The 23028-nt window shown below is 49.6% G+C and overlaps 1 protein-coding gene across 1 annotated transcript in view; it reads right to left on the bottom strand.

Annotated features, from left to right (window-relative positions):
• Positions 1 to 13800, bottom strand: part of LOC129708993 (uncharacterized) — a 45668-nt gene extending 31868 nt beyond the window's left edge. Inside the window, exons 1-4 of the mRNA XM_055655122.1 lie at positions 13745 to 13800; positions 4363 to 4576; positions 2461 to 2516; positions 1219 to 1358 (exon numbers count right to left, since the gene is read on the bottom strand). Coding sequence (XP_055511097.1) covers positions 1219 to 1358; positions 2461 to 2516; positions 4363 to 4557 — 391 coding nt within the window. The 5' untranslated portion in view covers positions 4558 to 4576; positions 13745 to 13800. The remainder of the gene's footprint in view (positions 1 to 1218; positions 1359 to 2460; positions 2517 to 4362; positions 4577 to 13744) is intronic.
• Positions 13801 to 23028: the final 9228 nt, after the last annotated feature.

A 23028-nucleotide genomic window follows, 5' to 3' on the forward strand; every position in this document is an offset into this window, starting at 1 on the left:
CCGCGTCCGTGCTGACCCGCGTACGCACCAACACGTACACCCGAAACGTTGCCTATTTCCTTGCTGCACCCGCTGAGTTTCTCCAGCATTTTTGTCTACCTTCGATTTTCAAGCATCTGCAGTTCCTTCTTGAAGAGCATATGATGAATGTTTGACGGCACTGGGCCTGTACTCACTGGAGTTTAGAAGGATGAGGGGGGGAGGGAACCTCATTGAAACTTACAGAATAATGATAGAGTGGCAATAGGTGCAGGAGTAGGCCTTTCGGCCCTTTGAGCCAGCACCAGCATTCAATGTGATCATGGCTGATCATCCACAATCATATATGTGGATGTGGAGAGGATGTTTCCACTGGTGGGAGAGTCTAGGACCAGAGGTCACAGCCTCAGAATTAAAGGGCGCTCTTTTCGAAAGGAGGAACTTCTTTAGTCAGAGGGTGGTGAATCTGTGGAACTCATTGCCACAGAGGACTGTGGAGGCCAAGTCAGTGGATGATTTTTAAGGCAGAGATGGATAGATTCTTGATTAGAACGGGTGACAGGGGTTATGGGGAGAAGGCAGGAAAATGGGATTAGGAGGCAGAGATCAGCCATGATTGAATGGCGGAGAGGACTCGATGGGCCGAATGGCCGAATTCTGCTGCTAGGAATTTAATGCTGAGGCTCTATTGGTCGGGCCACATTGAGAATATTAGAAACATAGACAATAGGTGCAGGAGGAGGCCATTCGGCCCTTCGAGCCAGCACCGCCATTCATTGTGAACATGGCTGATCATCCCTTATCAATAACCCGTGCCTGCCTTCTCCCCATATCCCTTGACTCCGCTAGCCCCTAGAGCTCTATCTAACTCTCTCTTAAATCCATCCAGTGACTTGGCCTCCACTGCCCTCTGTGGCAGGGAATTCCACAAATTCACAACTCTCTGGGTGAAAAAGTTTTTTCTCACCTCAGTCTTAAATGACCTCCCCTTTATTCTAAGACTGTGGCCCCTGGTTCTGGACTCGCCCAACATTGGGAACATTTTTCTTGTTTCTAGCTTGTCCTGTCCTTTTATAATTTTATAAGTTTCTATAAGATCTCCCCCCTCATCATTCTAAACTCCAGTGAATACAAGTCTATATTGTGAGCATATTTGGGCCCCGTAACTGAGGAAGGATGTGCTGGCACTGCAGAGGCCTAATCCTACTCCCATTAATTGTGAACCTCATCATGCCTCACCTGGCTGCGGGTGCGGAGGGGGGGTGGGGTTGAGCGCGCTGTCGTCCTGCCCGCTCTGGGGGGGTCTCAGGCTGGATGTGACGGGTATCTCTGTGGGAGGGGAGACCCTCTCATCAGCGCGACCTCTGTGCCCCACATGGCTAAAGACACAAGGAAAAGAGCAGTAAACAACAGCAGAGGACAATAGACAATAGACAATAGACAATAGGTGCAGGAGTAGGCCATTCGGCCCTTCGAGCCAACGATTCAATGTGATCATGGCTGATCATCCCCAATCAGTACCCCGTTCCTGCCCTCTCCCCATATCCCCCGACTCCTAATCTGAGGAAAGACATTCAACAAGTTAGGTCTTTATTCTTTGGAGGGCAGAAGGTTAAGGGGGGACTTGATAGAGGTCTTTAAAATGATGAGAGGGATAGACAGAGTTGACGTGGATAAGCTTTTCCCATTGAGAGTAGGGAAGATTCAAACACGAGGACATGATTTGGTCACGTACAGTTTTGGTCTCCTAATCTGAGGAAAGACATTCTTGCCATAGAGGGAGTACAGAGAAGGTTCACCAGACTGATTCCTGGGATGTCAGGACTTTCATATGAAGAAAGACTGGATAGACTCGGCTTGTACTCGCTAGAATTTAGAAGATTGAGGGGGGATCTTATAGAATCTTACAAAATTCTTACGGGGTTGGACAGGCTAGATGCAGGAAGATTATTCCTGATGTTGGGGAAGTCCAGGACAAGGGGTCACAGTTTAAGGATAAGGGGGAAATCTTTTAGGACCGAGATGAGGAAAACATTTTTCACACAGAGAGTGGTGAATCTGTGGAATTCTCTGCCACAAAAGGTAGTTGAGGCCACAGTTCATTGGCTATATTTAAGAGGGAGTTAGATGTGGCTAAAGGGATCAGGGGGTATGGAGAGAAGGCAGGTACAGGATACTGAGTTGGATGATCAGCCACGATCATATTGAATGGCTGTGCTGGCTCGAAGGGCCGAATGGCCTACTCCTGCACCTATTTTTTATGTTTCTATGACTCCGCTATTTTTACGATCCGGGGCCAACTGCGGCATCACCCGCCCACACCGAGGGGTTTTAAGTTAAATCGGCATCGGTAAAATTGAAACTTGTCCCCGGTGCATGTAGGGCAGCATTGGTGGACCGGGTGATCGCTGGTCGGTGCCGACTCGACGGGCCAAAGGGCCTGTTTCAGCAATCAGCAACCAAGATGAACATGTTACAAACCTCTGGGCCACATCGCATCCTCTTGCCAGCCGTGGATCCCTGGTAAAACTCTCCCTCTGGTTAAAACAGAAAAAAAACACAGCAGCAATTACTACTGATTGTTTAGAGACACAGCACGGAAACAGGCCCTTCGGCCCACCGAGTCCATGCCGACCATCGATCACCCGTTCACACTAGTTCCGTGTAAATGAATGAATACTCAAATGAATTGTCAATTCACAGTGAAAATTGTTTCCCAAGTTACCCTTACGCCCCCGTCCCACTTAGGAAACCTGAACGGAAACCTCTGGAGACTTTGCGCCCCGCCCAAGGTTTCCGTGCGGTTCCCGGAGGTTTTTGTCAGTCTCCCTACCTGCTTCCACTACCTGCAACCTCCGGGAACCGCACGGAAACCTTGGGTGGGGCGCAAAGTCTCCAGAGGTTCAGGTTTCCTAAGTGGGACAGAGGCATTAACTTCCCTGCTTCCAAATCATACAGTACTAGGGTTGCCAACTTTCCCAATCCCAAATAAGGGACAAAAAAAAAAAAGTCAAAATATTGGGACAAATTCCCAACGGCAATTTGTTGACCAACTCGCCCGTGGTGACCCGAAATGTCACCTATTCCTTCCCTCCAGAGATGCTGCCTGTCACGTGTATCGAGCTGCAGTGAGACGCTGTGTTTTTGCGTCCCACCCGGTAAAATCTCACGGCAACTGCCCCACCGAGTCGGCACGCAAGTCTAGCCGACAATGGGACCAAAGTAACCCAGTATAAAAGGAGTGGACAAGCCAGATGCAGGAAAAATGTTCCCAATGTTGGGCGAGTCCAGAACCAGGGGCCAAACACACAGTCTTAGAATAAAGGGGAGGCCATTTAAGACTGAAGTGAGAAAAAAAACTTTTTCACCCGGAGAGTTGTGAATTTATGGAATTCCCTGTCACAGAGGGCAGTGGAGGCCAAGTCACTGGATGGATTTAAGAGAGAGTTAGATAGAGCTCTAGGGGCTAGTGGAGTCAAGGGATATGGGGAGAAGGCAGGCGCGGGTTATTGATTGGGGATGGTCATTTTTTTTTCACACAGAGAGTGGTGAATATCTGGAACTCTCTGCCACAGAGGGTAGTTGAGAATTTCCAGCGAGATTGATAGACAGCTGGGGAGAATCAAGGCCCTTTATCTGCTTGAAGAGCTGAGTTGATATTGCGTTATCGAGGGCAAAGATCACAGTGGCGTTTATGACAGTCACGTGTGCCTCGAAGATTAGATTTTAACCTTGAAATCCCTTCCAGAATTGGGATTGAAATGGAAAACAAAAGCTACAATAGTTATTTAGGCACAAATTTAGGAGATTGAGAAAGGATCTTATAGAAACTTACAAAATTCTTAAGGGGTTGGACAGGCTAGATGCAGGAAGATTGCTCCCGATGTTGGGGAAGTCCAGGACAAGGGGTCACAGCTTAAGGATCAGGGGGAAATCCTTTAAAACCAGGATGAGCAGAACTTTTTTCACACCGAGAGTGGTGAATCTCTGGAACTCTCTGCCACAGAGGGTAGTCGAGGCCAGTTCATTGGCTATATTTAAGAGGGAGTTAGATGTGGCCCTTCTGGCAAAGGGGATCAGGGGGTATGGAGAGAAGGCAGGTACGGGATACTGAGTTGGATGATCAGCCATGATCATATTGAATGGCGGTGCAGGCTCGAAGGGCTGAATGGCCTCTACTCCTGCACCTAATTTCTATGTTTCTATGTTTCTATGATCACAATGAATGGCGGTGCTAGCTCGAAGGGCCGAATGGCCTCCTCCTGCACCTATTATCTATGTTTCTATGTTTAAACCCACTGCTAGGTGGTGTGTGTGTGACATGTGCGTGTTTCAAAGTGCTGCTTTCCCCCAGAGATCTGGTCATCGTGCCACGGGATTCACCCTCTCACTCGCAGCGTTGTGCGGGGGTCGGGAACACTCCTGGTTCATCCCCCGTCCCTGGCCCTTGCACCCGCTCCCAGCCCCGTGTCGGACCTGCCCGCTGCCAGCGGACATCTTCTGGAGGCCCTGACCGAGCGCGGCCCTTCCCAGCGATTCCTCCTTGCTCTGCGCAAATCTACGGTAGGACAAATTCATCTTTTCCCAGTCGGAGAATCTGCATGGAAGGGAAATTAAAAAATATATATATTAATCACTATTCCCCCCCAAACTCGGTTTCCGTGACAATAAACCAAACTAAACGGAAGGATCTCGACCCGAAACGTCACCCATTCCTTCTCTCCAAAGATGTCCAAGGATATGGGGAGAAGGCAGGAACGGGGTACTGATTGGGGGTGATCAGCCATGATCACATTGAATGGCGGTGCTGGCTCGAAGGGCCAAATGGCCCACTCCTGCACCTATTATCTATGTCACCTGGCCCGCTGAGTTACTCCAACACTTTGTGTCTACCTTTGACGTAAACCAGCATCTGCAGTTCCTTCCTGAACATGTACTGACCTCTCATCAGCTAGAGATGGACTTGACCGGCTGAACCTTGTTGCCTTCCACCACAGTGAGGTCTTTTGGTTATTATGTATTGTGTGTTTTATTTTTAAGTGTATCGCTGCTGGCAAATTCATTTCACTGCACCGTCAGATGGATGTGACAAATAAAATTGACTTTGATCTCCCATCTACCATATTGGAAACCTTCGGACTATCTTTAATTGGACTTCACTGGACATTACCTTGCACTAAAGGGTTAGTCACTTCATCCTGTACCTGTTTACTGTGGATTTTTGTTCGTTTAGTTTAGAGATACAGCACGTAAACAGGCCCTTCAGCCCGCGCCGACCAGCGATCACCCCGTACACTAGCACTGCCCGACACACTAGCGGCAATTTACAATCTTTACTGAAGCCAATTAATCTACAAACATGGAGCAGCCAGAGAAAACTCAGGCAGTCACTGTGAGAACGTGCATACTCCGTAAAGACAGCACCCATAGTCAACAGACAATAGGTGCAGGAGTAGGCCATTCGGCCCTTCGAGCCAGCACCGCCATTCAATGTGATCGTGGCTGATCATCCCCAATCAGTACCCCGTTCCTGCCTTCTCCCCATATCCCCGGACTCCGCTATCTTTAAGAGCTCTATCTAAAAGCCCCGTCCCACGGTACGAGTTCATTCCAAGAGCTCTCCTGAGTTTGCCCTGATTCGAACTCGGAGATTTACGGTAATGGCTGCTCGTCGGTACTCGGGGCTCTCGTGGACATTTTTCAACATGTTGAAAAATCTTCACGAGTCGTCCCGCGCTTACTTGCGTTAGCGAGTCTTCCCGAGTACCTGCCGTTAGCGTTACGAGCCGCTAAGAGACGTCCCCGAGCTCCGACGTACCTGCTACGTTCATTCTCCGTGCTTACCGCGAATTCGATTTTTTTTTAAACTCGGGAGAGCTCTTGGAATGAACTCGTACAGTGGGAAAGGGCTAATAGTCTCTCTTGAAAGTATCCAGAGAACCGGCCTCCACCGCCCTCAGAGGCAGAGAATTCCACAGACTCGCAACTCTGTGTGGAAAGATTGTTTCCCCATCTCTGTTCTAAATGGCCTACACCTTATTCTTAGTATCGAAGGCGGGTCTCTGGCGCTGTGAGGCAGCACCTCGACCGCTGCGCCACCGTGCCTTCCCAAGACGTCTTTCCGCTGACTGGTTAGCACGCCACAAAAAAAGCTTTCCACACGTGGCGATAATAAACCAAACTAAACCATCGCAGAAAGAAAGATCGCTGTCCAAGCAGCCTGTAGCTTGTCCAAAGACTCAAACTGAAAGGGATCTATCGCAGTCTCAAAAAGGCTGGCAGTATCATCAAAGACCCACACCATCCTGCCCACACACTCATCTCCCCGCTACCTTCAGGTAGAAGGTACAGGAGCCTGAAGACTGCAACGTCCAGGTTCAGGAATAGCTACTTCCCCACAGCCATCAGGCTATTAAACCTGGCTCGGACAAAACTCTGAACATTAATAGCCCATTATCTGTTATTTGCACTTGATCAGTTTATTTATTCATGTGTGTATATATTTACGTATATAATGGTATATGGACACACTGATCTGTTCTGTAGTCAATGCCTACTGTAGTTCTGTTGTGCTGAAGCAAAGCAAGAATTTCATTGTCCTATCTGGGACACATGACAATAAACTCTCTTGAATCTTGACTCTGAAACTCTTCACAAGACAACTGCTGGTACACAAAAATGCTGGAGAAACTCAGCGGGTGCAACAGCATCTATGGAGCGAAGGAAATAGGCAACGTTTCGGGACGAAACCCTTCGGGTTTCGGCCCGAAACGTTGCCTATTTCCTCAGCCTGAAGAAGGGTTTCAGCCCGAAACGTTGCCTATTTCCTTCGCCCCACAGATGCTGCTGCACCCGCTGAGTTTCTCCAGCACTTTTGTCTACCTTCGATTTTCCAGCATCTGCAGTTCCTTCTTAAACGCTGCAATCTGGTGAGCCGTTACTCACATAACAAATCTTGCAGAGGTGACAGACTCAGAGCCCCAAGCCCATGCCCACAGCCCACGATGCATAGTTTACAACAGTGCATCAAAGTTTAGCATTCCTGCGATGATAACGTGACATGCCCCCAGAACTGCCTGCGAGTTTCAAACCCTTCAGATTAAACTAGAGACATCACGGGGTAGTGTTTAACTTTCACTTTGAGTGATACAGTGCGGAAAGAGTTCCATTTAATTTAGCTCTACATTTAGATGCAAGTTGTACAGAGTTGTACAGAGCCCTAGTGAGACCACACCTGGAGTATTGTGTGCAGTTTTGGTCCCCTAATTTGAGGAAGGACATTCTTGCTATTGAGAGAGTGCAGCGTAGGTTTGCAAGGTTAATTCCCGGGATGGCGGGACTGTCATATGCCGAGAGAATGGAGCGGCTGGGCTTGTACACACTGTGGAGTTTAGAAGGATGAGAGGGTACCTTATTGAAACATATAAGATTATTAAGGGTTTGGACACACCTGAGGCAGGAAACATGTTCCCAATGTTGGGGGAGTCCAGAACCAGGGGCCACAGTTTAAGAATAAGGGGTAAGCCATTTAGAACGGAGACGAGGAAACACGAGTGGTGAGTCCGTGGAATTCCCTGCCTCAGAGGGCGGTGAAGGCAGGTTCTCTGGATACTTTCAAGAGAGAGCTAGATAGGGCTCTTAAAAATAGCAGAGTCAGGGGATATGGGGGGAAGGCAGGAACGGGGTACTGATTGGGGATGATCAGCCGTGATCACATTGAATGGCGGTGCTGGCATGAAGGGCCGAATGGCCCACTCCTGTACCTATTTTCTATGTTTCTATCTTGTTCTGTTGGTTCCAGACAGTCGCTGTCTATGTTATTTATCTTGTTGCTGTTAAGATTAGACTGAAGGTCTTGGCAGGACCCTGGTTCTGGGCTTACCCTGACATGGTCACAGCTGCAGGTTAGGGTACTTTAAACGTTACATCTGTTCTTCAACACTCGCATTAATCCAGGTTCAAGTTTTGCAGGAACTCGGTAGAAGACGGCAGGACATGCACAAGGACTGAAAACAAAGGTTACACAAAAAAGCTGGAGAAACTCACCGGGTGCAGCAGCATCTATGGAGCGAAGGAAATGGGCGATGTTTCGGGCCGAAACCAAGGGCGAAGGAAATAGGAAATAGGTAACGTTTCGGGCCGAAACCCGGAAGGGTTTCGGCCCGAAACGTTGCCTATTTCCTTCGCTCCACAGATGCTGCTGCACCCGCTGAGTTTCTCCAGCTTTTTTGTGTAACCGTCGATTCTCCAGCATCTGCAGTTCCCTCTTAAAGACTGAAAACATAGAGCCAGCGTTTTCACAAAGCCCCAGGCAATAGTCAAACACTTCAGCATTTGTTCATTTCAGTCACGCTCTTTGTGCAGCAGTCACCTTACGCAACAATGGTCGTAAGAAGCAACGGTCCGTAGACAGGCACAAAAAGCTGGAGTAACTCGACGGGTCAGGCAGCATAAGGAAGAGAAGTAGAATTCGGCCCCATCAAGTCAACTCCGTCATTCAATCATGGCTGAACTATCTCCCCCTCCTAACCCCATTCAGATTCAGATTCAGATTCAATTTAATTGTCATTGTCAGTGTACAGTACAGAGACAACGAAATGCATTCTCCTGCCTTCTCCCCATAACCCCCGATACACCTGTCCGAAGAAGGGTTTCGGCCCGAAACGTCGCCTATTTCCTTCGCTCCATAGATGCTGCTGCACCCGCTGAGTTTCTCCAGCACTTTTGTGTACCCCCGATACACCTACTGGTCAAAGGTTGACACAAATGCTGGAGTAACTCAAGTCAAGTCAAGTCAAATTTATTTGTCACATACACATACGAGATGTGCAGTGAAATTCAAGATTCAATTTAAATTTAATTGTCATTTGGACCCCTTGAGGTCCAAACGGAAGTGGCAATGCTCGCGGACTTTTGTGCAAAAGACAAACAACCAAACAAACTATAAACACAATCATAACACACATATTCTTTTACATAATAAATAATGGAAGGAAAAACGTGAGGTAGGCAGCATCTATGGAGCGAAGGAAATGGGCAACGTTTCGGGTCGAGGCCCTTCTTCTTTCTTAAACATTTCCTGTACTAATCAAGATCTCTGGAGGGAAGGGATGGGTGACGTTTCAGGGTCGAGACACCTTCTTCAGACTGAGGGCCCGGGGAGAGGGAGACGGGAGGTCTAGACAGAGATGTGGAACAAATGAATGAAAGATATGCAAAAAAAGTACCGATGATCAAAGATCCTATAGGATCTTTGCCGATGATGAAGGAAACAGGATGTGGGTGAGGTGAGAACGAGTTACAGACAATGGGTGACTAGAACCTTCATACAATGACTAGGGGGGGGGAGGGGCAGAGAGAGGGGGGGGGGGGGGGGGGGTGGAAAGCAGGGTTACTTGAAGCTGGAGAAATCAATGTTAATACCACTGGGGTGTAAACTGCCCAAGTGAAATATGAGATGCTGTTCCTCCAATTTGCATTTGAACAATACACATTGGGGCCATAAAGTCATATTTATGTGTGTGTATATATATATATATAATATATATATATATTCCATGGTATATGGACACTGTAGTCAATGCCTACTAGGTTCTGTTGTACTGAATGAAGCAAAGCAAGAATTTCATTGTCCTATCTGGGACATAGAAACATAGACAATAGGTGCAGGAGTAGGCCATTCAGCCCTTCGAGCCTGCACCGCCATTCAATATGATCATGGCTGATCATCCAACTCAGTAGTGCAGCAGTAGCTATGGAGCGAAGGAAATAGGCAACGTTTCGGGCCGAATCCCGAAGGGGTTCGGCCCAAAAACGTTACCTATTTCCTATGCCCTAGCTTTCATAGAAACATAGACAATAGGTGCAGGAGTAGAGGCCATTCGGCCCTTCGAGCCTGCACCGCCATTCAATATGATCATGGCTGATCATCCAACTCAGTATCCTGTACCTGCCTTCTCTCCATACCCCCTGATCCCTTTAGCCACAAGGGCCACATCTAACTCCCTCTTAAATATAGCCAACGCACTGTGGCCTCAACTATCCTCTGTGGCAGAGAATTCCACAGATTCACCACTCTCTGTGTGAAAAATGTTTTTTCCTCATCTCGGTCCTAAAAGATTTCCCCCTTATCCTTAAACTGTGTGAACCCTTGTTCTGGACTTCCCCAACATCGGGAACAATCTTCCTGCATCTAGCCTGTCCAACCCCTTAAGAATGTTGTAAGTTTCTATAAGATCCCCCCTCAATCTACTAAACACATGACAATAAACTCTCTGGACTTGGCACATTGGTCATTAAGTCATACAGTGTGTAAACAGGCCCTTCGGCCCAACTTGCCTGCAACGACCAACATGTCCCATCTATACTAGCCCTGTTTGGCCCATATCCCTCTAAACCAATCCTATCCATGTAGCTGTCTAAATGTTTCTTAAACGTTGGGATAGTCCCAGCCTCAACTACCTCCTCCGGCAGCTCGTTCCATGCACCCACCATATTTTGTGCGAAGAAGTCACCCCTATTAATCCACCCCCCCCCCACCCGTATTTAGTTTGCAGATACGGCAAGCAAATGTGCCCTTCGGCCCACTGAGTTATTCCCACTTTCACATCCACTCCCTACACACTTGGAGCAATTAACCCCCCCCCCACCCTCTTTGGGATGTGGGAGGAAACCGGAGCACCCGGAGGAAACCCACGTGGTCACAGGGAGAGCGTGCAAACTCCGCACACAGGCAGCACCCGAGGTCAGGATTGAACCCGGGTCTCTGGCGCTGTGAGGCAGCAGCTCTACCCGCTGCGCCACCGTGCCACGTTGGTGGGGTCCCGATCCTCAAATGGAAAGTCCAAGATGCAGCGGTAGAGTTGTTGCCTCACAGCACCAGTGACCCGGGTTCGGTCCCGACTGCGGGTGCTGTCCGTGTGGAGTTTGCATGCTCTCCCCGTGACCTGCGTGGGTTTTCTCCGGGTGCTCCAGTTTTCTCCGACACTCCAAAGAGGTGCAGGTTTGTAGGCTAAGTGGCTTCTGTAAATTGTCCCTAGTGTGTGTAGGATTGTGCTAGTGTGCGGGGATCGGCGGTCGGTGCGGACTCGATGGGCCGAAGGGCCTGTTTCCGCACCGCAACTGAAAATGAAACTCCAAGCTCTGAAGAAGGGTCACGGCCCGAAAACGTCACCCGTTCCTGCCATCCGGAGATGCTGCCTGTCCCGCTGAGTTACTCCAGATTTTTGTGTAGGTATCCTCGGTGTGTTAAACTGAAAGCCATTTCTTTCTTTCCGACGTGTGAAACACAGCCAGGAGTAGGTGGCAAGGTCACACAATCAGTAACAGGAGAACATCAGGCACCGGGAGCGGGGAGGATGGTCAGAGCTGAACGCTGGCACACGGCCAACACCAACCTAGTATAGATGCACAGCTATACTGCAATCCCCCACAGAGGCACCAACTCCTGCAGAGTGTCAGGCAAATACAGCAGGGAAACAGGCCATCCACTCCTCACTGACCCAGACTGCCCACCATTGACTCCTACACTTCACTCTGCATTGGAAAAGCAGTCCACATAATGAATGAATCCTTTATTTGTCATTCAGACCTTTCGGTCTGAACGAAATGTTGTTGCCTGCAGCCATACATGTAATAATAACACACAATAAACACAAATTAACATCCACCATAGTGAGTTCAACAAACACCTCCTCACTGTGATGGAGGCAAAAGTCTTAGAGTTACTGTCACTGTTATAATCAGTCTGAAGAAGGGTCTCCACCTGAAATCACCCATTCCTTCTCTCCTGAGATGCTGCCTGTCCCGCTGAGTTACTCCAGCACTTCGGTTTAAACCAGCATCTGCAGTTCCTTCCCACACATAATCAAAGGGTGTTTTAAGTTTAAGAAGGAAATGCAGATGCTGGAAGATCGAAGGTGCACACAAAGGTGTTTTTAGTTTAGTTTAGTTTAGTTTAGAGAGTCCGTGCCAACCAGCGATCCCTGCACACTAACACTATCCTACACACACTAGGGACATTTTTACCGAAGCCAATTAACCTACAAACCTGTACGTCTTTGGGGTGCGGAAGGAAACCGGAACACCCGGAGAAAACCCACGCAGGTCACGGGGAGAGCGTGCAAACTCCGTACAGACAGCACCCGTAGTCAGGATCGAACCCGGGTCTCTGGCGCTGTGAGGCAGCAACTCTACCGCTGCACCACCGTGTCAAAGTCTGCGCGGCTGTCAAAGCCTACGAGAAGAAGGCAGGAAAATGAGACTGAGAGGGAAAAATGAAACAGCCATGATTGAATGGTAGAGTAGATGGGCTGAATGGCCTAATTCTGCTTCCTTGTCTTATTGTCTAAAGGTGTCCCACCCCAGTCATTCCCTCTTCTTTTTGCTCCCTTCCAGCAGAAGGTGCAGAAGCTTGAAAGCGCGCACCACCAGACTCAGGAACAGCTTCTTCCCCTCTGCTATCAGGCTTCTGAACGGCCCTTACATAAGCTAGGGTACTGTCCGATTCACCTCTACCCCATTGCGGACATTGGACTTTGTCTCTGGAACTGATGCACTACAATGCTGAGAACTATATTCTGCACTCTGTATCTTCCCCTTTGCTCCACCTATTGGACTCGAGTTTGACTTGATTGTATGTAATTTTTTTACTGTCCCTCGGTACACGTGACGATAATAAACCAAAATATAGAGCATAGAACAGGCAAGAGAGACCCAAAATGCCGGAGTAACTCAGCGGGACATCTCTCAATAGGCTACATTTTCCTTGATCTACTTCCCCTTTGATATCTCGTTTTCACACCTTACACTTCCTTACCTCCGTGTCTCCCTCTCCCCCGACTCTCAGTCTGAAGATGGATCTCGACCAGAAACGTCATCCATTCCTTCTCTCCAGAGATGCTGCCGTCCCACTGAGTTACTCCAGCATTTTGTGTCTATCTTCGGTGTAAACCAGCATCTGCACTTCCCCGCTACTTAGAGCGCACAGTACAGCACAGGAACTGACCCTTTGGCCCACAATGTAGAAGGATTGGGAATTAATGCAAGTGGGATTTGTATAGATAGGCATAATGGTCAACATAGACATGATGGGCCGAAGAGCCTGTTGCTGTGTCTATGTCAATGGGTAACTTTGTGGCTAGATGGGTCCATCAAGTAGATTAGAACATCCATGGGGCATGGGAGGAAAATAAATAAACAAAGTGCTGGAGTAACTCAACGGGAGGTATCAGGATATGTGAGGCTCACAAACTTCTCACACCTCCAGCTAACCCCCCCATCCCCCAAGCAATAAAAACCATGAACACACAGGGAGACAGAGACACACACACAGACACAGACACAGTGAGACACAGAAAGATACACACACACAGAGTCACCCACACACACACACAGGCAAAGACATGCACAGACACGTACAGGCACATACACAAACGCAGGGACAGGCAGGGTCAGACAGAGATACACAGAGTCACAGACAGACAGACACAGACAGACAGCCACACACAAGCCCAAACGCACGGACAGACACGGAGATACACACACATAGATACACACATACAAGCACACACACAGGCAACCACAGACAGAGACACACAGACAGATGCAAAGCATTAAACTCTATCTCTGAAGAGAACAGGTTTTTAAAAAAAGTAAAGAGGAGAACTGGGGATTAACAAGACAATGCAACATGCTGCCCTCCCTCCCCACACACATACAGTTCCACATTCCCTCCCAGCCTGGCGCCCTTCACCTCTCCGCTCACCTCGTCCAGCGCCGCTTGTGAATGGGACTCACTCCCCGCCTGGTTGTGAATGGGATGGGACCTTGTGAATGGAGTCAGCTGGTCCCAGCACACAGACCCCACCCACCTCTTAAAGGTCCCACCTGCCCATCCATGGGACAGTCTGTGGGACTCATGGCCACAGGAGAGAGGTTGTGGAGGACAAGTCAACGGGTGGTTATTTTAAAGGCATGTTTAGCCTTCATTAGTGCGGGTGTCAGGGGTTATGGGGAGAAGGCAGGAGAATGGGGTTGAGAGGGAGAGACAGATCAGCCATGAATGAATGGCAGAGTAGACTTGATGGGCCGAATGGCCTAATTCTGCTCCTGGAACGTATGACACCTCCCACCTTGAGCCCTCCTGGTCTAGTTCCTGTGTGTGGACACTACTGAATTGATTGTTCCCGATGTTGGGGAAGTCCAGAACAAGGGGTCACAGTTTAAGGATAAGGGGGAAATCGTTTAGGATCGAGATGAGTAAAACATTTTTCACACAGAGAGTGGTGAATCTGTGGAATTCTCTGCCACAGAAGGTAGTTGAGGCCACACAGTTCATTGGCTATATTTAAGTTAGATGTGGCCCTTGTGGCTAAAGGGATCAGGGGGTATGGAGAGAAGGCAGGTACAGGATACTGAGTTGGATGATCAGTCATGATCATATTGAATGACGGTGCAGGCTCGAAGGGCCGAATGGCCTACTCCTGCACCTATTTTCTATGTTTCTATGACAGTGCAAACACTAATGAGAATGTATGAAGTGTTAACAAAAAAAGCTGGAGTAACTCAGCGGGACAGGCAGCATCTCTGGAGAAAGGAATGAGTGACGTTTTGGGTCGAGACCCTTCTTCAGACAGAGTCAGGGGAGAGGGAAACTAGAGGTATGAGGAGCAGCACTTCATATTTTGCTCGGGCAACTTACAATCCAGCGGTATGAATATTGATTTCTCTAATTTCAAGTAACCCTTGCATCCCCTCTCTCTCTCCCTCCCCCTCCCCACCTCACCCCTAGTTGTCGCACTAGTTTCACTGTGAGAATACACTGAGTATGTAATGAACAGAGATAGTAAAATAGTAGATAAACCTTATCAACTTTATGCAGAAGCGGAAAAGGCTGCAGAAAGTTGTGACCACAGCCCAGTCCATCACCGGCTCTGACCTCCCCACCATTGAAGGGATCTATCGCAGTCGCTGCCTCAAAAAGGCTGGCAGCATCATCAAGGACCCACACCATCCTGGGCACACACTCATCTCTCCGTTGCCATCAGGAAGAAGGTACAGGAGCTTGAAAACTGTAACGTCCAGGTTCAGGAACAGCTTCTTCCCCACAGCCATCAGGCTATTAAACACATCATCAAACAAACTCTGAACTATAACAGCCTATTATTATCATTGATTCAAGATTCAAGAAAGTTTATTGTCATGTGTCCCTGATAGGACAATGAAATTCTTGCTTTGCTTCAGCACAACAGAACATAATAGGCATGACTACAGAACAGATCAGTGTGTCCATATACCATTGTATAAATATATACACATATAACCATATAACAATTATAGCACGGAAACAGGCCATCTCGGCCCTACAAGTCCGTGTCATGAATAAATAAACTGGTAAAGTGCAAATAAACAGATAATGGGCTATTAATGTTCAGAGTTTTGTCCGAGCCAGGTTTAATAGCCTGATGGCTGTGGGGAAGTAGCTATTCCTGAACCAGGTCGTTGCAGTCTTCAGGCTCCTGTACCTTCTACCTGAAGGTAGCGGGGAGATGAGTGTGTGGCCAGGATGGTGTGTGGGTCCTTGATGATTCTGTCAGCCTTTTTGAGGCAGTGACTGCGATAGATCCCCTCGATGGAAGGGAGGTCAGAGCCGACGATGGACTGGGCAGTGTTTATTACACTATATCTATTTATTTATTGTATATATATATATGTATATGGTCAATGGTCTGAACTTTTAACTTCCGTTTTGTATTGTTTACATATTCTGTTGTGCTGAAGGAAAGCAAGAATTTCATTGTCCTATCTGGGACACATGACAATAAAACTCTCTCCACGCTTGACTCCAGAATTAGTGAAAGATCAGCCTGACCTTTTGGGTCCAGAATAAGCTGACGTTGGTAATTCTGTACCATACCAGAGGAGCTGTGAGAATTATTCAGTTTCAGATTCAGATTCAGATTCAACTTTAATTGTCATTGTCAGTGTACAGTACAGAGACAACAAAATGCATTTAGCATCTCCCTGGAAGAGCGACATAGCATATGATTTGAATAAATGTTTACATTAGCATATATACAGACATAGTGTTTTTCCTGTGGGAGGAGTGTCTGGGGGGGGGGTGATTGGCAGTCACCGAGGTACGTTGTTTGAGTAGAGTGACAGCCGCCGGGAAGAAGCTGTTCCTCGACCTGCTGGTTCGGCAACGGAGAGACCTGTAGCGCCTCCCGGATGGTAGGAGGGTAAACAGTCCATGGTTGGGGTGAGAGCAGTCCTTGGCGATGCTGAGCGCCCTCCGCAGACAACGCTTGCTTTGGACAGACTCAATGGAGGGGAGCGAGGAACCGGTGATGCGTTGGGCAGTTTCCACCACCCTCTGCAATGCCTTCCGGTCGGAGACAGAGCAGTTGCCATACCATACTGTGATGCAGTTGGTAAGGATGCTCTTGATGGTGCAGCGGTAGAAGTTCACCAGGATCTGAGGAGACAGATGGACCTTCTTCAGTCTCCTCAGGAAGAAGAGATGCTGGTGAGCCTTCTTGACCAGAGTTGAGGGACCAAGAGAGGTCATCGGAGATGTTGACTCCCAGGAACCTGAAGCTAGAAACACGTTCCACCTCCGTCCCGTTAATGTAGATGGGGGTGTGCGTGCCGCCTCTGGACTTCCCGAAGTCTACAATGAGCTCCTTGGTCTTCTTGGAGTTAAGGGCCAGGTTGTTGTCAGCGCACCATGCTGCTAAGTGCTGGACCTCCTCCCTGTAGGCCGACTCATCATTGTTGCTGATCCCCCCTCAATCTCCTAAATTCTAGCGCATACAAGCCGAGTCTATCCAGACTTTCTTCATATGAAAGTCCTGACATCCCAGAGGTGGACAGAGGCAGAGGGAGAGGGGGAGAAGGGGGGAGGAGAGAGGGGGAAGAGAGAGGGACAGGAGGAGAAGGAGGGGAGGGAGAGGGGGAGGAGAAGGAGGTAGGTAGGAAGGGAGAGAGATGGAGGGGGAGGAGAGAGGGAGGGAGAGAGGAGGGGAGGAGAAAGGAGAGGAGGGAGAGAGGAGGGGAGAGAGGGGGGGACATGCGGCCCAGGAGAGTTTTGGAGTTTTAGAGGTGGAGGAGGGGGAGAGAGCTTTGGCCTCTTCCTTCGGGGATGGGAGAGGTCGATCCCCCGTCTCCGAGGGGGAATGGCGGAGAGAGGAGACGGAGCTGGAGGGACATGAGAGAGACTCGGCCTCTGAGGGAAGAGAAGCGGCCACCCGGGAGTTTGAACCCGTTGGAGGGAGAGGGAGGGAAGAGAGAGACTTTAAGAGCCTTCCACCACAGTGAGGAGGAGGGGTGAATCATGAGGTGGAGGGAGGGGAGATTTTTTTAATTAAGGTAGGGCAGGGAAACAGGAGGGAAGAAAGGTCTGGGACAATAAGGAATCTAATCTAGGGAGGAAGAGAGAGAGGAGGGAGAGAGGCAGGGACAGGAGGAGAGGGAGAGAGGGGAGGGTGGAGGAGAGGGGAGGGAGAGAAAGGAAGGGAGGAAGGAGGGGGGAGTGGGGTAGGAGAGAGGGGGAAGAGAGAGGGAGGAGAGAGGAGGGAGAGGGGGAGGAGAGAGGGGAGGAGAGAGGAGAGGAGGAGAGAGAAGAAAGGGAGGGGAGAGAAAGGAGGGAGGAGAGAGGGAGGGAGGAGAGAGGGAGAGAAGGGGGGGAGGAGGGAGAGAGGGAGAGAGGCAGGGACAGGGGGAAGGGAGGGGAGGGAGAGAGGTGGAGGGGGAGAGAGAGGAGGAGAGAAAGGATGGAGGGGAGGGAGAGAGGTGGAGGAGGGAGGAGAGAGGGAGGAGAGAGGGAGGAGGGAGTAGGGGAGGAGGGGGAGGTGGGGGAGGAGGGGAGAGAAAGGAGAGAAAGGAGGGAGGAGGATGGAGAAAGAGGTTGGTGTAGAGCCCGGAACGTTAGTGCGGGCGCGTGTTCTCCGCCGGCGGAGGGAGCGCTGTGTGTGTGGGGGACACCGGGTGCGGGCGGGAGACGGAAGGAGGAGGCGGCGGTAATGGCGGCGGCGACGATGGGGAGACGAGGCGGCGGGGAAGAGGCGGCGCCGGGAGCGGGAGCGGGAGCAGGGGGCGGGGGCCGGGGCCGCGGGGCGGTGGCGATGCTCAGGGCAGCAGCGGCCGCGGCCACGGACAGGACCGACTTTCGCAGGTGACGGGGGAGAGGGGGGCTAGCAGCGGCTCGCAGGGCCGAAGGGCCGCTCCCCGCGTGGTCCGTCTGTCCTTCCCTTCCCTTCCCTTCCCTTCCTCCCGGGTGTGTGACTCCCCCATCCTCTCCCACTCACCTCCACAATGGGCGGCATGGGGCCGAAGGGCCGGTCTCCGTGCTGTACCTGCCAACCAGGCCATTCTGACGTCAACCTTACAAAATTCTTAAGGGTCTAATGTGACAGGCTAGATGCAGGGGGATTACCTTCCCGATGTTAGGGAAGTCCAGGACAAGGGGGACAGCCATGTAGTAAGGATAAGGGGGATCAATCCTTTAAAACCGAGATGAGAAGAACTTTTTTCACACAGAGAGTGGTGAATCTCTGGAACTAGCTGCAACAGAGGGTAGTTGAGTACAGTTCATTGGCTATATTTAAGAGGGAGTTAGATGTGGCGCTCGTGGCTAAGGGGATCAGGGGGTATGGAGAGGAAAGGCAGGTACGGGATAGAGGGAGTACAGAGAATCAGCCATGATCATATTGAATGGCATGTGCAGGCTCGAAGGAAGAAGAAGACTGCCTACTCTCGGCACCTACTTTCTAGAATTTATGTTAACCTTTTCCTCTTGCTCAGCAGGAATTACAAATTGTGAGGGGTTGGACAGGCTGTTTGCAGTGGGGGTTACCTTGCCCGGGACCTGTCTGACATCGAACAATGGCCCCACAGCCCATGGATAAGTGGACAATCCTTTAGGAGTAAGTGACCAAAAAACATTTTTCCACAGAGAGTGGAGAGGGGGCTGGGGACATTCATAGCCAAAGGAGGTTGGGTATAGGAGCAGGGAGTTTCTACTGCATTTACAGGGTTAGGTGAGACCACACCTGGATCATTGTGTACAGGGTGGTCTCCAAATCAAATGAGGAAAGATCCCCCCTCACGTGCCATAAAGAGGGAGTACAGAGAAGGTTTCACCAGAAGTGATTCCTGGGAAACAGGACTTTCCATATGTGAAGAAATACTGGAAAGACGGCCGATTGTACTCGCTGAAATTTTCTGAAGCTAGAGGGGGGACCTTGAAGCACAGGGTAAATTTTCAAAGGGTCAAAAAGATAGAAAGTAGATCCCCCCAAGAGGGAACTGAAGGTGAAAGCTGGGAGGACAACAGCTGACATTTGCCGTGGTGATTTTAAGATCCAAAATATCGGGAAACACGCGTTTGCCACCCGTTAAACAAAAGTAAAACGGCCGATTATTAACTTACTTTTGATGAAATTCAGCGAGCAAACGCGATAATTCCCGATATTTTGGATCTTAAAATCTCCACGGCAAATGTTTGCTGTTCACTTCCGCTGTTTTTCCACCTTCAGTTCCCTCTTGTAATTACCTTACTTTCTATCTTTTTGTTTGCCTGAAAATTTAGGTCGCTGTGCTTCACGGTCACCCCGACTAGCTCAAAAATCAGCCGTTTTCCATGTTTTTAACGGGTGTGAAAGTGCGTGTTTCCCCATTCACTTACATGTACCGATCTGACATATGTCCTCCAGTTAAAATTTTCGGTCATGTGAGGGGGGATCTACGCTCATTTGACATTTGGTGAAATCACCCTATAGGAGCAGGGAGGTTCTACTGCAGTTGTACAGGGTCTTGGTGAGACCACACCTGGAGTATTGCGTACAGTTTTGGTCTCCTAATCTGAGGAAAGACATTCTTGCCATAGAGGGAGCACAGAGAAGGTTCACCAGACTGATTCCTGGGATGTCAGGACTTTCATATGAAGAAAGACTCGGTTTGTACTCGCTAGAATTTAGGAGATTGAGGGGGGATCTTATAGAAACTTACAAAATTCTTAAGGGGTTGGGCAGGCTAGATGCAGGAAGATTGTTCCCGATGTTGGGGAAGTCCAGAACAAGGGGTCACAGTTTAAGGATAAGGGGGAAGTCTTTTAGGACCGAGATGAGAAAAACATTTTTCACACAGAGTGGTGAATCTGTGGAATTTTCTGCCACAGAAGGTAGTCGAGGCCACAGTTCATTGGCTATATTTAAGAGGGAGTTAGATGTGGCTAAAGGGATCAGGGGGTATGGAGAGAAGGCAGGTACAGGATACTGAGTTGGATGATCAGTCATGATCGTATTGAATGGCGGTGCAGGCTCGAAGGGCTGAATGGCCTACTCCTGCACCTATTGTCTATGTTTCTATGTAGAGGGAGGGAGGGGGGTGGACGAGACAGGAGAAGGAGAGGGAGGGAGAGGAGAGGCGAGGGAGGGGGGAAAGGAGGGGGTAGTGGGACAGGAGGGGGAGAGGGGGCACGGGAGAAAGAGGGAGGCCCTGAGTTAATGATCAATGGTGTGAGCGAGAATCAGTGAACATTAACAGTGGAACGGTTCAATCCCATCCCCCTCCCTCACCTGTATCCACTTATCACTCGCCAGGCTTCTTCCCGCCCCCAATCAGTGTGAAGAAGGGTCCCGCACAGACCATTACCCGTTCATTTCCTCCGCAGATGCTGCCTGACCTACCTAGTTTTTCCAGCACTTTTGTGTTTTGCTCGTGATTCCAGCATCTGCCGTTCCTTTGCCCCCCCCAGCCCCAATTTATATATCTACTGGAAGGAACCCTCACTTAAAGGATAGAGCATCTCTGTCGTGGAAACAGGCCCTTCGGCCCACCGAGTCCACACTGACCATCGATACCCCTTCACACCTAGTTCTATGTTAACCCACTTTCTCATCCACTCCCTACACACTAGGGGCAGTTTACAGAGGGTCGATTAACCTACAAACCCGCACGTCTTTGGGTGTGGGAGGGAGCCAGAGCACCCGGAGACAACCCACGCAGGTCACGGGGAGAACGTGCAAACTCCGTACAGACAGCACCCATGGTCAGGATGGAACCCGGATCTCTGGCGCTGTGAGGCAGCAACTACCGCTGCGCCACCGTGCCATCTTTAGACTAGTCTTTGACATTTCCACCCTGTGAGAAAGGTTGTGGCTGTCTACCCTATTTATGTTGCTTCTTGTTTTATATTCTTCAACCAGCTCTCCTTTCAGCCTCTTACGAGCCTTGCTTTGGCCTATTGGGTTAAATTTACAAAAGGTTTTTGAGGGGGAACTTTGAGGCGACAGATGGCCCATTCCTGCTCTTGTTCCATGCAAACCTGGTCTCTGGCGCTGTGGGGCAGCAGCTCTACCCGCTGTGTCACTGTGCTGCCCACATTACTGTTGGACTGATGACCTGGCATTGAGGGCGGGCGGGGGGGGGGGGGAGGAAGTATTCGTTCCAGTCATCTGGTTTTCATCAGCTGCCAAACTGTGCGATATGATATCTGCCATGTGGAGAGGAAGTGGGAGAGTCTAGGATCAGAGGCCACAGCCTCAGAATAAAAGGACGTGCTTTTAGAATGGAGATGAGGAGGAATTTCTTTAGCCAGAGGGTGGTGAATCTGTGGAATTTGTTGCCACAGATGACTGCAGAGGCCAAGTCAGTGGATATTTTTTAAAGCAGACTGTAGATAGATTCTTGATTAGTGCAGGTGTCAGGGGTTATGGGGAGAAGGCAGGAAAATGGGCTTAGGTGGGAGAGATAGATCAGCCACGATTGAATGGTGGAGTAGACTTGATGGGCCGAATGGTCCAATTCTGCTCCTATAACTTGTGACCTTCTGTTTCCAGCCACTGAGAACCAGTAGAAGCCGGAAGATCACCATTATCTTGTCCGGAACCGAAAACCATCACTGCTGCCAACTGTGGAGCCAAAGGTAGATACATAATGCTGGAGTAACTCAGCGGGTGAGGCTGCATCTCTGGAGAGAAGGAATGGGCGACGTTTCGGGCCGAGACCCAAAGGGTCTCGGCCCGAAACGTCGCCAATTCCTTCTCTCCAGAGATGCTGCCTCACCCGCTGAGTTACTCCAGCATTTTGTGTCCACCTTCCATTTTACCAGCATCTGCAGTTCTTTCTTACACAAACTGTGTGTTGGAGCCTTTGTCTTCGGACTGGAGCAGAGGCTGGGATTCAGGAGGAATGGATGAGCGCTGTTCAACGGTGGCTTCTACTTTCTGTTGTCGATGTTTAAAGCAGGCACAGTAATGACCGACACAGAGTGTTGGAGTAACTCAGCGGGTCAGGCAGCATCTGTGGAGAACGTGGATAGGTGACATTTCTGGGTCTGGTCAGCCTGAAAAAGGGTCCCGGCCCGAAACATCACCCATCCATGTCCGTCCCCCCCAGAGACGCTGCCTGACCACCCGCTGAGTTACTCCAGTACTCTGTGTCTTTTCTTTGTAAATCGGCACTTGCAGTTCTTTGTGTCATCACGGTACTGATTGTAACCCTCAATCATTCCCATTTTCTGGAATGTTGTCGAATAAATTAAATGGAGTAAATAATGAAATAAAGTAATTGAAACCAATTGTTGTTTGAAACTTGAGTTTAGCAATAGACAATAGGTGCAGGAGGAGGCCATTCGGCCCTTCGAGCCAGCACCGCCATTCAATGTGATCATGGCTGATCATCCCCAATCAGTACCCCGTTCCTGCCTTCTCTCCATATCCCCTGACACCGCTATCTTTAAGAGACCTATCTAGCTCTCTCTTGAAAGCATCCAGGGAACCGGCCTCCACCACCTTCTGAGGCAGAGAATTCCACAGACTCACCACTCTCTGTGAGAAAAAGTGTTTCCTTGTCTACATTCTAAATGGCTTACCCCTTATTCTTAAACTGTGGCCCCTGGTTCTGGACTCCCCCAACATTGGGAACATGTTTCCTGCCTCTAGCGTGTCCAAGCCCTTCACAATCTTATACATTTCAATGAGATCCCCTCTCATCCTTCTAAACTCCAGAGTGTACAAGCCCAGCCGCTCCATTCTCTCAGCATAT

This window comes from Leucoraja erinacea, chromosome 24 (genome assembly GCF_028641065.1).
Source record: "Leucoraja erinacea ecotype New England chromosome 24, Leri_hhj_1, whole genome shotgun sequence".
Classification (NCBI taxonomy): Eukaryota; Metazoa; Chordata; class Chondrichthyes; order Rajiformes; family Rajidae; genus Leucoraja; species Leucoraja erinaceus.